This window comes from Lotus japonicus, chromosome 1 (assembly GCF_012489685.1).
Source record: "Lotus japonicus ecotype B-129 chromosome 1, LjGifu_v1.2".
In the NCBI taxonomy this organism is placed as follows: domain Eukaryota; kingdom Viridiplantae; phylum Streptophyta; class Magnoliopsida; order Fabales; family Fabaceae; genus Lotus; species Lotus japonicus.
In genome coordinates this window covers 73,487,859-73,509,548 of record NC_080041.1, presented here as the reverse complement: position 1 = coordinate 73,509,548, position 21,690 = coordinate 73,487,859, and the positions used below count along the sequence as shown (strand labels likewise).

The 21,690-nt window shown below is 38.9% G+C and overlaps 1 protein-coding gene across 1 annotated transcript; it reads right to left on the bottom strand.

Moving 5' to 3' along the window:
- Positions 1-10,183: 10,183 nt before the first annotated feature.
- LOC130745414 (uncharacterized) lies at positions 10,184-16,723 on the bottom strand. The gene is made up of 6 exons (XM_057597646.1): positions 16,539-16,723; positions 15,900-16,421; positions 15,012-15,816; positions 10,895-11,098; positions 10,650-10,713; positions 10,184-10,332 (listed from the first exon to the last, which is right to left on the bottom strand). Exons 1-6 carry the CDS (start codon positions 16,721-16,723, stop codon positions 10,184-10,186), a joined length of 1,929 nt encoding a protein of 642 aa, XP_057453629.1.
- Between the last annotated feature and the right edge of the window lie 4,967 nt (positions 16,724-21,690).

The window sequence follows — 21,690 nt, the reverse complement described above, 5'->3', positions numbered from 1 at the left end:
TATATAGTTAAGAGCACATCTATTTTAAATATTATTGCAAATTTACGTAGGTATAAATTGATTTATCATGCGGAAGGTTCTTTGTTCCGCATCTAGAGAGTTCCACCTTCGTTTGTGATTCCTCTCTTGTAAGTTCATATTTAATATATATGTATTTTATATATCTCTTTTGTTTTGGTACATTGGAAAGATAAATTGCACCCGCCGGAGATTTATCCGCGTACCTCCCTCATAGCTTTTATATATGTCTTAATTAGTTACTTTTTTTTTAAGTAAACCCATGATAAAATATTTTAAATAATTATTTGGTAGAACTTTTTTTTGTTTTTTTTCATCTGCTAAATTTCCTAAATCCTTGGACCTTCTCCCTTGTCATTGAGAGACTAAAACTAAAATTTTCAAATATAAGAGAGACCAAATTTAGATATCTAATTATTAATCTATAATTGCTAATCTTTAATTCATCATCTTACGTTCAAAAAACAAAATTCACCATCTTCTTTCCAAAATCTTCATCCTTCATATTCTTCACTATTTTCCAGGAAAAAAAATCAACAATGTACTTCACCATAAACATTAACAACAAACCCAAAAGCAAGAACATTCCACTATTGAACAAAACTTATATTATGATTCGCGGCAAACTAAGAGAGACAAACTCAAAAATGAACAGTTAAAACTTGAGACCTGGGAGGAAATGGCGTGCTGGTCTTCCACGGGGGAGTAACAAATCTAGGATATCAAATTAAAAAATCAAACCCCTCCAAACCTAAATCAAAAAAATCAAACTCAAAAACGTGGGAGGAAAGAAAACGTGAAAACATGAAATTCAGAAAATCTCTCTCTCTTGACCACTTTCTCTCTCAAAATCGTTCTCCTTCTCTGAAACTCTCGAGAGGAAGCAATTCTTTTGTCGTCTGCTGCAGCACAAGGGGGCGATGGCTATGGTGTTGGCTCATCCTACAGAGAAATATGGGAGAGGTGACCTTGTGCCACCGTTGACGGGGAGGAGAGATCGTGGCCTCACTTCACTGAATGTGCAGTTTTGTCGAGAGCTTGGGGGTCGGAAGCCATGAATATTGTTGTGGAGGTGGCCCTATCATCATTCTTAGAAAGAAGAAGAAAGAGGCTTGACCTTCTATTTCTTCTTTAGGGTAAGAAGAAAGAGGCTTGGCCTTTTATTTCTGCTTTAGGGTTTCTATTTTACTTTTATTTTAAAGTTGCTGATACAACTTTTGAGAAAGCTTTAACTTTTATTTAGTATGATGATTTTATGTTTGTGAAGGAGATAGAAGATGATAGTTGCTTTGACGAGGGAGGGATAATGAAGGTGGGTCTGATGGATTTGATGAAGGGGGTAGGGTGATGACCCGAGGTTTATTCTATGTTTATCGAGTCCTTTTTGCCTCTTTATTCTTCTTTTTGAGTTCTTCATTGAGTGTTGAGTCAAGTTGAGTCCCTTTATAGTTCATAATTGCATTTGCATTAGTTTAGGTATTTTTAATTTATTTATTTGGTCTTTTTATTAGTTTTAGTTTGAGGTTAATTCTTATGTTCAGATTTGAGCTAAAATCTTGAGAGAATGAGAGTTGATTGCATATTAGGAGTTTTATTTGATGAATTGAATGGACGATTTCTGAATTATTATGATTAAATGAGTTGATCCATGAGTTACATTGGTGGAATGATGGTTTGTTAAGATTCCTTGAAGGTTTCAGGTGTTTTTGATGGCTAATGAAGTTGATTGAAGACCAAGTAATGAGCCATGATGATAGTTGAAGAAGGAGTTACCAAATTCGGAGAAGAATCTGATGAGCCACGCATGTGTGCCACCTGTGCCACGCACATGCGTGGCTTTTCTGTGAACGAAGGGGAGGATTTGCTGAAGCCCACGCATGTGCGCCCCTCAGGCCACGCACATGCGTGGTGGTTCTGATGAAAAAAATGAAGGAACGTGAAGGCCACGCATGTGCGCCGTTTTGGCCACTCACATGCGTGGTAAGCAGACCTGGGAGCTGATTTTTGACAGATCATCCACGCATGTGCGTGGAGGAGGCCACGCACATGCGTGGTGGGCCGCTGGAAAATCTATAAATTAGGATTTTGTGATTTCTTTTAGGTATCTTGGTACTTTTCTGAACAAAACTTAAGTTATATTTTCTTGGAGCTTGTGGGAGGCTTCTTGGCTCTCTTGTTTCAGGTTTTTGTTCTTTTGATTTACATTATGAATTCTCTAGCCATGCTTGGCTAATTTCTCTTTGTACTTTGGGTGAAGTAAACCTTAGTTCTGATTATGGTTTGATCTTCTTATTTTCTTATATAAATAAAGTTTATTTTCCATGTATCTTTTCTATGAATCAATATTCTCTTGAGTGCACACAAGTGTTTTGCTTTCTTCTTGCACAACCGAAGTTGGTAAGGATTAAGGGACTTGGGATGAGATTGATTTGTTTGCTATCACTTAGGTATAAGGGTAGAAACTTATTGTGTTGGCCTGAACTTATAAACTTCGTTCTTCAATTGAGTTGACTAGGCACTAAGGCATTAGGTTTGGCAAATGAAATTGAATGATTTACTTGATTAAGGAATTAACAAGTAGAGGTAGAGGTTACATCACCATGGATAAGGATTCTGAATTTCATATAAGAACTTGATTTGAGAAACATAATTGGACTAAGTGGAGCTTTGCCCAGGGTACTTCTTTTCTGAATTATAATTCTAGCTTTTTCTCACAAGTGTTATTCACACAACCAATCTTCAAATATATTTTGCTTTTTCCTTTTACAATTCTGAACACTGAAGTCCTTGAACAATTTGATAAACAACTATCTCTGTGGTTCGATATCTTTATATTACTTCGGGCAATCCGTACACTTGCGGAATTGCTATCAAGTTATTGGCACCGTTGCCGGGGATAGTTGAGTTTTATCAAACATTCTTGGATTGTTTTTGTTTAGAATCTTTGTTACTGACTTGCTTGAATCTCTGCTGAGTGAATAGGTGCTATTAATTGTTTGTTAGTTTATGCGAGGTTCAGTCGATCCTAAGTCATTACTATTTGATCCAGAGATTGACCGTACTTTCCATTGCGGACTTGCACAACAGAGGAGACGCACTCAGGCTATTAACATGGCCGCTGAAGAAACACCAGCTGAGATGGAAGCAAGGCTTCGTGCTGAGATCACTGCTCAAGTTGCTGCCCAAACTGAAAGAGATAGGCAACTTCAAGCAGAGCAGGAGGCTCAAAGGTCCTTGAGGGACATCATTGCACCTAGTGTGGACTACAACTTTGAGGGGAGCATTGTTGTACCTCAAGATGCTCCTCCAGACTTCCAAATCCCACCACCCTTCATCACTTTGGTCAGTCAACATCAATTCGGTGGGAGTGCAAATGAGGATGTTCATGGACACTTGGAGCGCTTTACCAGACATTGCTCCACACTGAGAAGGAATGTCAACCTGGACACTATCAGGTTAATGTTGTTTCCTTTTTCTCTCAGGGACATTGCTGAAGAATGGTTGAGAACACAACCATTGAGGAGTATTACTTCTTGGGATGATTTAGCTGAAAAATTTACGGCTAAGTTCTTTCCCTACAACCGCATAAGGAAGTTGAAGCAAGAGATCAATTCCTTCATCCAGCTGGACTCCGAGAATCTCTATGAGACATGGGAGAGATTCAAAACTTCTGATGAAATGCCCTGGCCACAACATCTTCACTGTTGACCAAGTGGAGAAGTTCTATGCAGCTCTCAATGACTACACTAGAAACAAGTTGGACACAACTGCAAGCGGAGCCTTTGATGCTCTAGCAACCCAACCAGCACTTGACATCATAAACAAATTGGCTGCTAGAGCTGCACATTCAAACAATGATAGGCAGAACCGAAAGGGAGTTTATGAGGTTGAGACTCTTGATGCAGTTCTTGCATCCAACAAAAAGCTTGCACAAAAGGTGGATGTCATGGTGAAGAGGCTCGAAGGTGGGCAAAGGAATGCTGAGGATGCTGAATTTGATGAAGAGGTGAAGGCCATGGGGAATTATCAAAATGATGCCTACTCTAACACTTATAATCCAGGTTGGAGAAATCATCTTAACTTCTCTTGGAGGGACCAAAACAACTCAGGAGATGTTGGTGGTTCAAAGCAATTTCCAAATCAGAGGCAATACCAGCTGAATCAAAGGCCTCCACCACCTCAAAATCAGGGGAATGGTAAGAAGAGTTTGGAGGAGATTGTCACTGATTTGGCTCTTACTAATCAGAGTTTCATGAATGAGACGTTTCATGAATGAAACTAGAACCAGCTTCAAGAATCATGAGTCCTCCATAAAAAATTTGGAGACTCAAGTTGGCCAAATTGCCAAGGTCATTGCTGAAAGGTTCCCAGGTACGTTCCCCAGTGACACTCTCATTAATCCTAAGGACTCCAAATCTGAAAATTGTTCTGCTGTCACTCTTAGGAGTGGCAAAACTTTGAATAAAATTGAGGAGTTAGTTGAAAAGAAGGGTGATGAACTTGAGAAAGTGGTTGAGAAAGAAAAAGAGGGAACAAAAAGTGAGGAAACTGTAAAAAAACAAAGAGAGTAAGGATTCTTTTCCTGAGAAAATAACTTGCAAGGTACCATTTCCTAAGGCTTTAGGGAAGAAAAATCTAGAAAAACAATTTTCAAAGTTCTTAGAAATTTTTAAAAAGTTGCAAATCAATATTCCTTTTTCTGAAGCCTTAGAGCAAATGCCAACCTATGCAAAGTTCATGAAGGATATTGTATCTGGGAGGAAGAGATTGAGTGAGGTGAATGAAACAATTATGATGACAGAGGAGTGTAGTGCAATTGTCCAGAGAAAACTCCCCCAAAAGTTGAAAGATCCTAGGAGTTTTATAATTCCTGTTGACATTGAAGGTTTGCCTGGGGCTAAGGCCTTATGTGACTTGGGGGCTAGCATCAATTTGATGCTGCTCTCCATGTTTAAAAAGTTGAATATGGGTGAGGCCACTCCTCCCTTGATGTCTTTGCAATTGGCGGACAGGTCCATTAAGCACCCATATGGGATTGCTGAAGATGTTTTGGTAAGGGTGGATAAATTTATCTTTCCTGTTGATTTTGTGATTCTGGACATTGAAGAAGACTCTAGAGTTCCTCTAATTTTGGGGAGACCTTTCTTGGCAACCGGTAATGCAAAAATCAATGTTGCCAAGGGTCTTTTGTCCTTGAAAGTTGGTGATGAAAAGGTAAAGTTTTCTGTTTTTAGAACATTGAAGCATCCTAACTGTGAGGATGTGTTTAGCTGTGAAGTGATTGATGAATCTGTTTGTGAAGAGTTTGCTAAGATTTCAGGAAAGGCGGCCTCAGAAGTAAAAAAGGACAACTATGAGATGAACCCAACTCTCATAAAGCTTATAGGCGAGCACCAATATGGAGGTTCAGCCACAGAGATTTTTCATGCTCATATGGTGCGGTTTCATCAGTTCAGTAGCACGGTAAGGATAAAAGATGTGTCCGATGATGCCTTTAGGCTGAGGTTGTTCCCATACTCCTTGAAGGATGAAGCTAAGGTTTGGTTTCAATCTCAACCTCAAGGAAGTATTGTTACTTGGGAAGACCTTGTGGAAAAGTTTGGTGCAAAATTCCTACCTTGCTCATGCAAAAGTTTGAGAAAGTGTGATTCTAATCCTTCTTAGCTGAAAAGGAGGGAAGTCTATCAAAGACTTTAAAATTGAGCTTCTTGGGAGACAACCCAAGTCCAGGTTTGCTTTTCTTGAATTTGAGTTGGCCTTAGTTTTTTGTGTTCCTCTATAAAAAAAACATTTTCTTTTTAGGTAGTTAGTGCATCGAGTCTTTTGCATGTTTTGCTTTTTACCTTCGAGTCAGTATGAATATCCTTGGGTTTCTTGCTGCTATGCTGAACTTGCTTAAGTGGTTTCACCCTTGACTTAGCTGCTTCTTATTGAAAGTTGATGATTCTTCCATGTTTTTATCTTGTGGTCTTTGTACATACTATTGTGATTGGAAGGTGAGGTAGCTTGATCTTACTTGCTTGAGTTCATAAGAAAGGGTATTTCGCTTCAACACCCTATTGTTTTTGTTGAGTGCTGAGTGTCTCAAAGTTTATTCCTAACATGTTTGCACACATTTAGCTCTGTTTTGAAATGCATATTGGTTGTTGCTTAGTGCTTGAATTGTTGAAGAGACTTGGTAGGAAATTCTTTCTAGCCTCAGAGTTTTGTTGAAATTGCACTTTTTCCCCTAGTTGCCCAAGTTAAGCCTTATAATTGAATAATTTTCCTTGGTCCCCAAACTATGGTAAATTGTGTTGTTGGTGAGTGTCTTATGGTTTTGTTTGAGCAGGTAAAATTATAAAAGGATTCCTTCCTAACAAAGAAAAAAAAAAGAAAAAAAAGCTAGCTAAACTGTCAAAAGAAGGGCAAGTGCCTTGATAATTGAAAAAAAAATAAAAGGAAAAGAAATATGAAAAGAAGGAAGGAGTCTCAAAGTCTTAGCATTCTGCTCAGGTTGTATTGAATAAAGAAGTCACTCACCCCAAAATGTCTTGAGAGCCTCTTGTGCTATCCCTCTTCTTGGTTTCCCTACCTTTACCCTAGCCAAAGTTACAACCATTTTCAGTCTCTATCTGATTCTTGCTACTTAGTAACTAACTTTGATTTGATTGATTACCAGGGCTGAAGTTTTGTGCTTGTATGTTAGAGCACCAAAATGTGAGGAAAGTGTTTGATATGTGAGGAAGTTGATGAGCTCTTGCTTGGAAGTCTTGCTTACTCTTGCTGACTTTTCATCTTTAGTTGTATGCATTTGACCTTTCTCTTGTTGTGTGAAGTATCTTGTTTTGAAAAGCTTAAGCAGGTGAAGAAGGGGTGATTTATTCTATGCTTGAGGACAAGCTAGTTTGAGTTTACGCTTGAGGACAAGCTGCCGTTGAGTATAGTGGTGTGATGACCCGAGGTTTATTCTATGTTTATCGAGTCCTTTTTGCCTCTTTATTCTTCTTTTTGAGTCCTTCATTGAGTGTTGAGTCAAGTTGAGTCCATTTATAGTTCATAATTGCATTTGCATTAGTTTAGGTATTTTTAATTTATTTATTTGGTCTTTTTATTAGTTTTAGTTTGAGGTTAATTCTTATGTTCAGATTTGAGCGGAAATCTTGAGAGAATGAGAGTTGATTGCATATGAGGAGTTTTATTTGATGAATTGAATGGATGATTTCTGAATTATTATGATTAAATGAGTGGATCCATGAGTTACATTGGTGGAATGATGGTTTGTTAAGATTCCTTGAAGGTTTCAGGTGTTTTTGATGGCTAATGAAGTTGATTGAAGACCAAGTAATGAGCCATGATGATAGTTGAAGAAGGAGTTACAAAATTCGGAGAAGAATCTGATGAGCCACGCATGTGCGCCACCTGTGCCACGCACATGCGTGGCTATTCTGTGAACGAAGGGGAGGATTTGTTGAAGCCCACGCATGTGCGCCCCTCAGGCCACGCACATGCGTGGTGGTTCTGATGAAAAAAATGAAGGAACGTGAAGGCCACACATGTGCGCCGTTTTGGCCACGCACATGCGTGGTAAGCAGACCTGGAAGCTGATTTTTGACAGATCATCCACGCATGTGCGTGGAGGAGGCCACGCACATGCGTGGTGGGCCGCTGAAAAGTCTATAAATTAGGATTTTGTGATTTCTTTTAGGTATCTTGTACTTTTCTGTACAAAACTTAAGTTATATTTTCTTGGAGCTTGTGGGAGGCTTCTTGACTCTCTTGTTTCAGGTTTTTGTTCTTTTGATTTACATTATGAATTCTCTAGCCATACTTGGCTAATTTCTCTTTGTACTTTGGGTGAAGTGAACCTTAGTTCTGATTATGGTTTGATCTTCTTATTTTCTTATATAAATAAAGTTTATTTTCCATGTATCTTTTCTATGAATCAATATTCTCTTGAGTGCACACAAGTGTTTTGCTTTCTTCTTGCACAACCGAAGTTGGTAAGGATTAAGGGACTTGGGATGAGATTGATTTGTTTTCTATCACTTAGGTATAAGGCTAGAAACTTATTGTGTTGGCCTGAACTTATAAACTTCATTCTTCAATTGAATTGACTAGGCACTAAGGCATTAGGTTTGGCAAATGAAATTGAATGATTTACTTGATTAAGGAATTAATAAGTAGAGGTAGAGGCTACATCACCATGGATAAGGATTCTGAATTTCATATAAGAACTTGATTTGAGAAACATAATTGGACTAAGTGGAGCTTTGCCCAGGGTACTTCTTTTCTGAATTATAATTCTAGCTTTTTCTCACAAGTGTTATTCACACAACCAATCTTCAAATATATTTTGCTTTTTCCTTTTACAATTCTGAACACTAAAGTCCTTGAACAATTTGATAAACAACTATCTCTGTGGTTCGATATCTTTATATTACTTCGGGCAATCCGTACACTTGCGGAATTGCTATCATAGGGGATGGTGATTTGTGAAGGTGGAAGAGGATGATGATTTATGGAGGATTTTGCTTTGGATGATAAATCATAGTGGGGATGCGTTTGATTATTCGTGTTTTGATTTTTTAGGTTTGAAATATGAACATTTGTTGAATTCTTTGATTTTCTTATGAAGGTCAAAGAAGGAAGATAAGGGATTAGACATTAATAATTTTTTATTAAGAATTTTAGATTAATTACTTTTTATAATATTTTTTATTTTTTAATCAAGAGATATATATTAGGTCTTTCATTTTATAAAAAGGAAATTGTTATTCAGACCTCCCCACAGCTATTCAAACCCCTCACTAATGTATGAAAAGTTATAAATACCCTTAATGAAAAAAATATTAAAAAATCCTCACTCACTTCACATTCTTTCTCTCTCCTCTCTGCTTACCTCTTTCCTCTTTCTTCCACCCCCATCACCCACCACCACCCACTGCCACCACCGCCGCTGCCACCACTACCACCACCACAACCTCCATCTTCTGTCGTTTTTGAAAATATCAAACTTTAGAGAGTTGTTTCTGTCATTTTTTATTTTTTTCCTACAAATAAACGCACTTTAGAAGTGCGTTATGCACACACTTTAGAAGTGCGTAGTTAACGCACTGTTAACGTGCGAAGTAAACGAACTTTTAAAGTGCGTTTTGCTGCAAGTTTGTACATAACTAATATTAGATGATTTTTAAAAATCGTGAGACTACTAGAAGGTGTAGGAATTTGAAGATTCTAACTGCATATTTGAGCTTAGAATGATCCTATTACCTTAACTAATAAGTGACAATCCAAAATTCCTTCCGAAAATTAAACAGGGAAAAGAAAGAAATATTTGTGTTGTGCTCACACTTTGAAAGTGTGTGACTATCGCACTTTGAAAGTGCTATAGTGATAGATTTTCAAAGTGCGAGCGAAAAAAATTTATAAAGGGCTTTTTTGGATTTTACAAATTTATCAGGGTCTGAATAGCTGTGGTGGGGGTCTGAATAACAATTCCCTTATAAAAAATAATTTTGGTCCCTCATTAAAACACGTTTTGTGTCACATTAGCACTGACGTATACTTGACACAGTCACACTGAATTATATTTTTCCGGTAAGAACCAAAACTGGGTTATATTTCAAACATTAAGAATTATATTCATATTTTACTTTGATGGGGACGATATTCAAACTTCACATATTATGCAAAGACCAAAATCTTAGTTAACCCTAAAAAGTATTGATTTTGAGTCTATCAAGACACTTTTGCAAGGTATTGTATATATATGATTCTTTAAACAAGAGTGATTTCATGGAGTGATGGTAGAAAATGACAATTAATGGTTGAAAGGGATATTCATTCATTTTATTGTGAGATATATATTGTTGGGTTCATGTTGGTACGGAATGCTAACACACACACTATATATATAGTGAAAATTTGAACTCACTTCTCGATGACTATATAAACTCAAGGGAATTGTTATTCAGACCCCCCACCCCTATTTAGACCGAAGGAAAAACCCGAAATTACTCCTTTCGAACGCACCCTTGTAGTGCGTTTCTATTGCACCTACCTACGGAGCGACGTAGACGCTCCGTGAACATGCGTTGCACACGCATGTTGAAGGTGCGATTAATTAGTGTCAGAGTTGATGTCTCAGTGTCTGACTATACATAGGAAAGACACAGAAACACCCTTAGTGAAGTGCGTTAGTCACGCCGTTACAAAGTGCGTGATATGAGTCGCTCTTTTTAAAGGCGTTGCCATCGCACACTGAGAGTGCGTTGGTCACGCAGTTCCATAGTGCGAGGTTTTGCAGAAACTTGACAGAAACAGAAACAGAAACTTTAACACAACAGAAACAGAAACTAAGATTATATTACATCTGTCATTGATACATTACAATGTTACATTAATAAAATTCAAGTTAAATCTTACATTATAATCTGTCATTGATACATTACAACTAATATGAAAATTTGCAAATGGACTACTACAACATCACGAAACTAATCTTCAGCGAGATTTATGATTCCATCGACCTTATGTATGTCTACATTTGCCTCTCGGGAGAGTTTGTTGTATAGGGCCATGCGATCCAGGTATGGTAGCAGCCAACCACGAGCTTCAACAGTACAATGATACATCCAGTGTGGATTAACCGTTGGCAAATGAAAGCCAGTTGAAATAAGCACCAACAAAATGATCAATTATATTGTTAAGTATCTGATAAAGTTCATGTAATGTTAGGTAAATTCATACTAAATGTAATATTGATCAATACCTTCACCCAATGGTTGTTGTTGACAAGGAGTAAACATAAAATCTGGTGCTTTGACGGATGTCGCACTGGACCGGTGAGAGAGAAGTAGGTGCCCCCCCGATTCGACAAGGTCACGAACACAACCTGGTACATTGTAGCAACAATGTGGCCCATATCCAGCACGCATAACCACTCCTCCTCCGTTGCAAACTCAATTGGAGCAAGATGCAAGGCTTGTAGTACTTTTTCGTAATGTGCGTCGGTGCCATACATACCATGATAAACACCTTGCGGTAATGTAAGCTCCTTTATCATGTCTTCTCGGACTTGACGCCAATTTTGTTCTCCCTTACCCATCAAGGAAGAAATACATCTATATCCACAATTGCCATCATCTTCAACATTGTGAATGTCAATGACATATTCACGGAGGAATTCGGGCACTTCATGTGTAACACCCCGATTTCGGTGGCGTCACTTTAGTAACCAAAAATAAACTTAATGCGGAAAAACGTGAATATTTTTTTTTTGATAATAACTAAGACAAGACTGAATTAAATAAAACCCAACAATAACAATAATCAGAACTAATATACAATATATAAACAGCCCCCGCTGTAGTAGTAACCTCGTCACGAGTAAACCTCCAGTGACGGAAAGAAAAGTGTAACGCCCGAAGGCAAAAGGTACAATCCACAAGAAAGGTCAAGTGTCCGCAACACCATCCCTCAAAACTGAGAATAAGCTGGCCCATCGGCCTGAAGCAAGACCTCCTAAGTCCAACCAACTCCCTGTGATTCCCGTAAAGAAACCACACAAAAAGCTATAGGTGGGAAACTACCCTGTTCCCAAAGGAACAAATGATGTTCAGAGCTAGGACTCTACTCCTACACTAATCCCATCTCGAGGAGCTCACACTAACACTCAATCCTACATGCTAGCATGATCGTCGTCCGAATTCGAAATCCAGAACGACCTAGTCTACATACACCATCCGTCCTCCTCTCACAACCGCGATACGCTCCAGTTCCTGCATCTCAACCCTAGTTCCTCCCGAAGGATGAACCATCATGAATCAGCCCGCCAAAGGAATCTGACAAAGGGCGTTTGTCCGCCAAAGCACACACAGAAGACGCGAGGGTCAACTCCAAAGAATTATATAAATAATACCACCAATAGATACCATTAAAAGATTAGCCACTTAGGCTTATAACTAGGGATAACATCCTAGGGTTGCATTATTCCACAAAGAATATAACGACAGTAAAACACAGTTAACATGCATCAAGTAGAACTAACAAGTATCAAACACACTCATCAACTAAGTCAGTATGCATGTCGCTTGAAATGATATGCAGGTTAACCCAGTCAACCAATATGCAATCCGGAACGGATGGACATCATCGGATCAGCCCTAACACCAGCCACGGTGGGACCATTTCGGCCCGTGATGCCTCTTACTCCAACATCATCATGTAGTCAGATCAGCATAAAACCCGAAGGCCTGCCATTTCGGTCTGCTACTAAGAGTCACCTAGCAGCGCTCTTACGCGGAAATCCTGGTCTTATAACCAATTTTGGAATCCGCCGTGGTCCGGTATCTCGCCGTGTTTAAACCACTTAATGAGTGCATGCAATGCAGTGATTAGCCAAACAACGTCTCCGACCTCACTCGACACGTCGCCACGTGTTCTAGCTAAATTAATGTCTCTAAAAGCTTACCCTAAGGTAAAGTCGATTCTGCGACAAAATACAATAATCATAAAATGAGTGCAACCACTCACGATGACTCTTCTGGTCATCAATGCTCTCACGAAGTCTCACGCTTCAGTGAAGTTTCATGCTCTCACAAGGTCTCACGCCTCAGTGGAGTTCCATGCTTTCCACAAGGTCTCACGCCTCAGTGGAGTATCCCGCATTCACAAGGTCTCACGCCTCAGTGAAGCTTCTCGGCTCATCCCTTGGATGGCTAACAAACTGCTCAACGAGCGAAGGAGTACCAACATACTCAGAACTTACCAAACTCCTCAACACTTGGATCCGACGACACTTCTCGTTTTCCAAAAACTAAGGTTTGCATCCGAAGCTTCCTTTCGAGTTTATTATCTTTATTTAAAGATTTAGAGGTTGTTTAATGTCTTATGAGTTTTCTTTTCAAAATAATATCCTTTTTAGTCTTATCGAAATTCCTATAAGTTCTCGGGATCTCCTAATCCCCAAATGACTCCAGAGAATGTCTCGATCCATACACATCATAACAAGGCCCGAATCTCATTCGTCCTATCAAACTTTCTCAAAACTCTCAAATAAAAATCGGCATGACCTGCCCGCTATTCTCACGATTTAGAATTTCAGATTATAGTGCAAAAGCAGAATTAACTTATCATAATCAATCAACATGTCATAGGTCAATATCTTAAGCAATAACCACATAGCACTTAGCATATAAGGCATGCACCACACATCCTAAATTACCCAATTAGCACTTAGCATGTAACTCACTCATCAAAAACATTCAGTAGATGCATCATCTACATTGTCAGCCGAAGCCTCAGAAAACATTTTCCAATCACACACAATCCAGTGCATAAACAGTAAACAATGTCGAAAACATCGACCCTAAGCATTAACTAGAGATTCAGTGAGAAGCCCTCACCTGTAGATTCTCCAGGACGATCTCCTAACACTTGTTCACAATCAAAGGCTTGCTCCTCTGGGAATTCCTCAAAATCACCTTTAGAGCAAAACCACAGAAATACTATCAGAATCTATCGAAAACTAAGCTATCGATACTTACTAAGGTTACTCGAAGTAATCTATACTCTAAGGTACGATAATCTAGCGCGAAAAGACAAGTTTTCGGAAAAGGAAATTTCCTCCTCCCCCTTTAATAGGTTCGGCCACTTTGTGCAATTATGGGGCTCGATTTTTCTTCGATCAAACTTGGTTCCTATGCTTTCATAAGCCGTAACTAAGGGTATTCTGAACTCGAAAAAATTATCGGATCAAAAACTGTCGCAGGGGTATTTTGGTCATGATTTTTAACTTAGAAATTTCAAAACTGAAATCCCAAAAACCAAATTTTGCAGGGACGTCACCAACGGCGTTTATGACAACTAATCCTACTAGCACTAAGCTAAGGCGATAGTTTTCAGCCTAAAGGTTGAAGCTTTACTCCAAAAACTCCAAAAATGGGTATTTTAGGCTAAGATTGATTCCGGCGGAATTCCGGCGACATAACGGAAAATCTAATCCGGCAGAAGTGATCTTGGGCACATAAAGAAGAGGTTTAGAATCAGAAATGAAAGATTCAGGATAGTTTTGCAAAAACCCATGAACTATCCGCTCAGAAAACTCTACAGAAAAGCTATGGAAAAAACGATCAGAGGTAAGGATTAGCGACTATACCTCGAAGCCTTGAAGTAGCAACTGATTGATCGACGATCAAGCAAACGATGAAGAAAATCTTCTCTTCTCCCTCCCTTGTAGAACTCGCGGCCTTGATGAAGAAAATGGAGGAAAATTTGAGTTTTTCTTCCTTTCTTTGCTATATATAAAGGTTGGAAATTCGCGGGAAAATGAAAGTTTCGCGAATCTGATTTTTCCGGCGTCATTCTCCGTGAATTAATAGATATGTTTTGGCAAAAGAATTCCAAAACTATAAAGAGGTCTCCTTGTATCTTTGGCAACTAATGCATAGTCGGTATAAAACTATTTTACCCGATAAGTTGCTTTTTGCATCGAATGTCGGAATAGAAAACTTCCTTCGGAAGAAAGATTGAAATCATCAAGAGAAATGGGTGTACGCGTGTAGAATATCCATTTGAAGCTCTGAATAGAAAAAGTCTACATCGTCGAGAAATTCTGGGGTTTTGAAATACCAGGGATTCGGTTTCGGCAAACTTCCGATGATTGGAATCGGACGTTCGTAGATCCTAGAGTTTCGCCTCGAAACGATTGTGATATATGGAAAAAGAGAAGTTCTAACATTTCTCTGAAGATTTTTGGAATTAACTTCCATCGTGCCTAAAAGTGAAAATTAGCTATATACTAGGGTTTCTGACCTAGGTTAAGCGTATAACGATCGTACTATAACTTTTATCGATCATGATGTAATCCTTTGACTTTTCCTGAACTTTCTCCTTCATAAATTTATTTCATTTGGTAAACTCTAGTTCAGGTTTCCCTTCACAATACATCAACCCTAATCGTAAATGGAAATCTCTTCCACTGATCCTAAGCTTAAAATCTTGGGTCTTACATCATGGATGTAGTTGGCCGAGTAAACTTTGCCTTTCGGGTGCTGTGGCAGGAGCTGAGTTGACTTGCTTGCTATCCTCTTGCTTCTCTTCTTAGGTGCAGATTGCTTCGAAGGAATGCTCTTCCATTTTGCTGACCGGGTCTTACGCCCCTTGCCTTGTGGAGCTAATGAGTTGCTAGCTTGCTTTGACCCTTGTAATGCATCAACATTCTCCCAAGAACAAGGAATGCGTCTGGTAGAACCCTTAGGTTCATTGGGCCGACCCCTTGTAGGCAACTTGTTTGGAGGAGGACACATAGAAGTCTGATCTGGGTATGCAATCTCCCGAAGCCTCTCTTTGATAGTTTGTCTTCTCGAAACATTAGCTTCTTCAAACATCTTTGCAATGACCTCTAACTCTGTCACAATGCTCAATCCCAAAACAGGTTGGGATTCATCAGGTGCAGATGTTGATGTAAGCATCCTCCAATGTTGGTCTACTGTTGTCAATGGAATAGCGGTCATCATACCAAGGCGACATGAACAAGGCAGGCCATGTGTCCTCCTGAGAGTGCAACCGCATTTTCCAACGCGCGCTTTCTCCTTTGCGATCAACATGAGGGCATATCTTGAGACTACACCACGCAGGTTGTCGTGCAACGTGTCCTTAAACGTATGCTCTCTAATGAAGATACTTGCCTGAAAAGCAGCATTAATCCTTGTATGCTGGAGAAGTGTGCACCTATGTATAGCTGCCCAAGCCGCACACATGTCACTCTTGCTATCTTTGATGCACGCTTTCAGTTTTGCGTGTGCACCTTCAACCCTGTGCAAAGTTATAACGTGAACATTAATATATACTTAATGAATGTAGCAAACTTATTGAAATGTCAGTGTCTAAGAATGTACCTGTTAGTAGTTGTCTTACCCATGTGCATGTAACGGTCAATCGCATACTTCACAAACTTGTGCTTAAACGACAACCAAACTTCCTTAAAATAATTCATGAGGTTAGAGTGCTCCCCAACAAGTGAACGTAAGAAGTCCATGCCTGCATTAAACTCCTCCGCTGACTCGGAATACATGATTCTATTCCATGCGTCCCCGACATTATCCCACATCTCCTTGTCTTGGATAGTGAGCTTGCACTTTGCCTTCACACACTTAGTATGGAATTGGCATAGCATGTGAGCTGATGTAGGGAATGTGGTTGTAACTGCGTTCATCAAAGTAGTGTCTTTGTCAGTAACCATGACTTTAGGCATGTCATCTTCTCTAAGTAGCAACTCCCTTAGTTTTTCAAGTGCCCATATAACTTCAGGTTCACGTTCATTGCACATGTAGCCAAAACCGATTGTGTATGTGAATCCAACTGATGTCATGCCAACCATCTCCAACAATGGTATCATATACTTGTTGGTCTTGTACGTGCTATCAAGCAAGACAACAGTAGGAAATTGGTTGAATAGTTGGATGGAAACTGCATGGGCCCAGAATAAGGATCGGATCACCGTGGAACCCTCTTAAGTTTTGGACCAGTGCGTGTACCTGTCTTCCTCCAACAACCTCATCAAGTGATGCATCTCTGACAATTGTCCCCTCTTGGCCCTAATGTGTGCCATCCGCTCATTGTACACTTGCCATATGGTAGTCACATTCTGAGGGTTGGCATCCTTCAATGCCAACAACATGTTACCTGGCTTCACTCTATTGTCAACCATTTTACCAACCATATCCTTTTCTTGACTTGTAAGGCGACCGACATAAGCATGGCCAACCAGAGTCTCAGCTGGCTGATGGTTGTGGTCGCCACGTACGACAATCAACCTCCACAAACCATCTTCTATGTGTATCTCGCCATGAGCTTGAACGGAAAATCACATTTCTTGGTTCCTGTCCCCTTCCGCACCAACACAGACTTGTATGGTTTGTACTTGCCGCTCATCTCGCAGACCAAAATAGTCAACTGTCTGCCTTTACTCCCATGACCCTTGCTCCCATAATCAAACCTTCTAATAATGATCACAAAGTCTAGTTGCTTTCCTACATTCTTAGCCCAATCCAAAAGCTCCTCCCGAGTAGCAAAAACCTACAAAATATTAACACATATATGCATCACATATAAATTCAACTTATTTGAAATAAACTCTCTCATTGGTTATGAAAATATCCTGTATGTGGTAAAGTGTTCTGTGTAGTCAACTGCAATTGGCACATCATGTCTATCTTCTACATTGACTAATTGTCTTTCTTGTGGCATGTCCACTTCATATGACTCAGGGAGACTCATCCTGAAATGCAAAATAAAAAATGCAAATTGTTTACTGTTTCTGTTACAGGCTAGGACTGTATTAATCGCACGTTGAAAGCGCGTCACAAACGCACCTTATAAGTGCGACAGCGACGCGGTTTAACAATGCGTCGGGATAATTATAACAGATAAACGCACTCTCAGTGTGCGTCTCTGTCGCACTCTCAGGAGGCGAACCTGACACACACAAAGAGTACGGTGCTCACGCTTAATGAGAGTGCGATAGATCTAGATCGGGATTAGAGTGCAGTACCTTCACAGATGATGACAGCAACGAGGGAGGAGACGTCGGGTGAGAACGATGACGACGGTGGCGACGTTGATGATGGTGCTGGGTGAGGACGACGACGGCGGTGGCGTGGGTGGTGGAGGCGGTGGCCGGCAACAATGTGGGAAGTTGAGAGTGGGTTTGGAAGTTGAGAGTGAGTTTGGAAGAAAGAGAATGTGGTGAGAGGGGGGTGAGGTGGGGGGGGGGGGTTTCAGCAAAGCATTAGGAAGAAGGTAAGGATGGAGGGAGGGGTATTTTTCAAATTTTTTTATTTTCATTAAGGGTATTTTTGACATTTCTCAGATTTTTGGGGGTCTAAATAGGGGTGGGATCTAAATAATAATTCCCTAAACTCAATTAAGAGACCGCATTGAAGCAATTTGTTAAATAGAATGACAATGCATTGGGACATAAAACTGAACAAACCTTTTAATACTAAGAATCCTACCACTACCACTCTACCAGAATATATACTTGTCCATGAAATTTACTTATAGCGTATAGACCAACACATACAAAGTGACAATCGATAGCAGGTGTGCTTCATGGAAGTGGAATGTATATATTATGATTCGCATCAGTCACTCCAATATTATCATAGTAGATAGTGGGAGAATCTGCAGATGGTATTTTAAATTTGGAAAAACTATCAACGGCTCACTTGTGATAAAAGGTTGTGGTCTACACTACTCTGCTTCACTACAGTCGTTTTCTATTTTTCTACAAGCCCATGAAATGGTCAGAGCCACTATATGGCATTCCTCTATCGAATATTTTTGATTTAGGAATAAAGGATTAATGTATGGCTTATATCTTTTCATGCTGAATATTCCATTTCTTTGGAGTTTGCAGGGCCAAAATTGTTAGGCAAAATAGATCCATTTAATGTCATAATCAAGTAATCAACCAAATCACTTCTTTATTTGATATATAGTTGGACGGCTTGATAACCTTGTATCACTTGCTTATGAGTGATCGAGGCGTATAGGTCATGATAAGCCACAAATAATATATATGAATGAGAAAGAGAAAGAGTGATGCTGAAGCCACCATCGTTTTAGTGGCTATATATTCGATCTAGACTGAGCCTCCTATATGGGTCATATAGACAACTCATTTTCTTAAAAGAAACAATTGTGCTCAATTCACAAGCTGTATTGGTTCAGGTTCATAGTAAAATGAAATGTGAATTTTCATTTAATTCAGTTTTGTGAAGAATTTAATAAATCCAAACCAAACCAAACCGACCCGATTAAAGTTTGGTTTGATTTGAGTTATCATGATGGTATATACAAAATAAATAAGGGCCTGTTTGGTTTGCCAATTTTCTGTTTTCATTTTCATTGAAAACGGGAAATAATAAAGAAAATATGTTTGCTTGAGTTTTTTAAAATGTTTTCACGGAAAATTTTTCCAAAGTGAGCCCAAATATGAAAACATGAAAATCTCGTTTTCACTGTTTTCACCGTTTCTTATTGAAATTATGGAAAATGAAAACAGCTTGTATGCGGTGACATTTTTGTAAATACTTGGAAACACATTCTTTTTTCACGCACAGGTCGCAGGTTCTACTCCGAATGGTGGCACGGATTGGATAAGTATTATATCACAAACATCATCATATTTTTCTTTTTGTGCAAAAAATATGAACAAAAGTATAATAATATGCTTATGAAAAAAACATATATCAATTTGGACTAACTACATATATTCTTAAGTTAAAAAAAAACTACATATATTCTTATAAAAGAAAAACTATATATCACCTCGTAAATATCAGAGATGAAAAATGTTAAATATATATTAATAAAAAAAGTTAAAAATAATTTCTGAATAATCAACAAAAAAAAAGAAGTTATTTTTTCCCATGTATATTAGCATAATTTTTTTATGCATCAAACTTAATTTTATGCATGTTAACTCTGGTAAAAATAGTAGTAGTTCAATGCCTAATAATTTTATGCAATAATCAAATCAATTAAATTCTAAGTGTTAAATATATCACTTTTATTTTCCGACGTACCCAAAATATATCACTTTTGATAATATTGATATTTTATATTTATAACTTTGTGTAACTTATAAGTCTTTTAACTAAAATATTATAATAAAGTTTGGATGATAAATAAACTTAAAGCCAGTTGATGATTAAGATGTTAAAATCAAAATGATTTAAGATAAAATAGAAAAAAGCTATAGATAATACATTTTAAAAATATAAATATAAAACCCCAACTAAACTCGCAAACTCGCGAGCCAGCAACATACAACGTGAGCTCCTTCGCGGCAACAAGTGTGGCTTCAGACGCAAGAGTGATACAGCTAGAGGTTGATGGAAGCTAGAACCCCATTGGGCATTGCATGGGCTATGGGTAATTCTCCAGGACATGAATGGTGGATGGGTTTCTAGGATGTCGTCGGACATTAGTGTGGGTTATGTGTTTCTTGCAGAGCTTTTGGCAATGGAAGCAGGTCTACACCATGCGTGGGAGCTTGGACATAGACATGTTTCCTATGAATCGGACTGCAAAGCGGCTATAGACATCATGCAACAAAATGGTGATATCTTTAGCTTCCGGGAAAGGGACACGATTTCACATAACTTAGGAGCTCCTCTCATGAGATTGGAATGTGACAGTAACTCTAAACTCGAGGGATAGGAATAATGCTGCAGATGCCTTAGCTCGGCAAGCGTTGTGGGATGGATCTCCACGCCGTGTCTTGGAGATTACCACCATCCAACATTCTTGCTATGCCTTGTGTGCTGATATTTTAGTTTAAGCTTTGTGTTTTTCTTTTTCCTTTCCTTTGTAACAGAAAAATCCTTTGTAATAGAAAAAAAAACTCGCGAACACCCTAGTATTACAGAGGATTCAAACGAAGGATGAGTTGGGAAAACGGAGGGCTCTTCCTGTGGGAGTTGGTCTAGATTGCTATTTATGTGATGGTCATGGGGAATCTTGCCAACATTTGTTCCTTGGCTGTAAATTCTCTTGGAAGGTTTGGATGAGGGTCTTAGGTTGGTGGGGGATTTCCACTGCTTTGCCAAACAACGTGCAGGATCTTTTCATCCAATTTGGCATGCTAGGGGTATCTTGTTCCAGTTCTGCGAAAGTCAGGACAGTAATATGGATTGCAACTGTGACTGCTATTTGGCAAATTAGGAATAAGGTGGCTTTCCAAGGGGGAGTGGGGGAGGTGGAAGAAATTGTTGATCTGATTCATTTTAAATCATGGTTGTGGTTGAAATCTACCATTGCCAAATTCTCTTACTCGATGTTTGAATGGGTTCACGACCCGTGGGAGTGCACTTCTCAACTGTGATGTTGGAGCAGATATCTAAATTATTGGTGGTTTCCCTGCATTACTTGCGTTGGGTTGGCCTCTTCATTAAAGAGTGGGTGGGATGGTAATACATATTCTGTAAATGGCATTATTGGAGGATTGGTATTTGGTTGTGAAGGGGGGGACTATTTAGTTCATTATGTATATCTCCTTGGAAATTCTCTTGGCTTTATAAAATTTGCACTCTTTTTCCTTGCAAGGTTTTCCGAAGGGGGTTTAATCCTTACAAGGTTTTAATGAGGCTTATTTTATTTTGCCTATTTCCGTGGTGGTACTAGGTGGGTTAGCTTTGTTTTGGGTAAGTGATATTGTAATTTTTAGCTTTTTCTTATTCTTCTCATCTCTCTATTTTTGTATTGGGTTGAAGTAACCCTTGTACTTCTATTCAATATATTTCTCCTTGCCTATAAAAAAAAAATCAATAAAAAAAGGTTAAATATACTTTCAGTCCTTCAAATATAAAGGTGAATCTAAATTGGTCCTTTATTTTATTTTTGGCTTAATTACAACTTTGGTCCCCGACGTTTACCAATGCCACGATTTTGGTCCCCCACCTAATTTAATTACATGGATGGTCCCCGACGTTGTAGGCCATGTGCAACGTTAGTCCTACCGTTTATTTCTTAATGGAGGAGGCTTACGTGGACGTCTAGTTGGAGAGAAAAAGGAGATCTGAGGAGAGAGGGAAGCACGTGAGTGTCACATGAACTCACGTGAACCTTATATGAACTCATTATACCCAAATTTGAAACCCTAGGGATCTAAATCGCGTTACC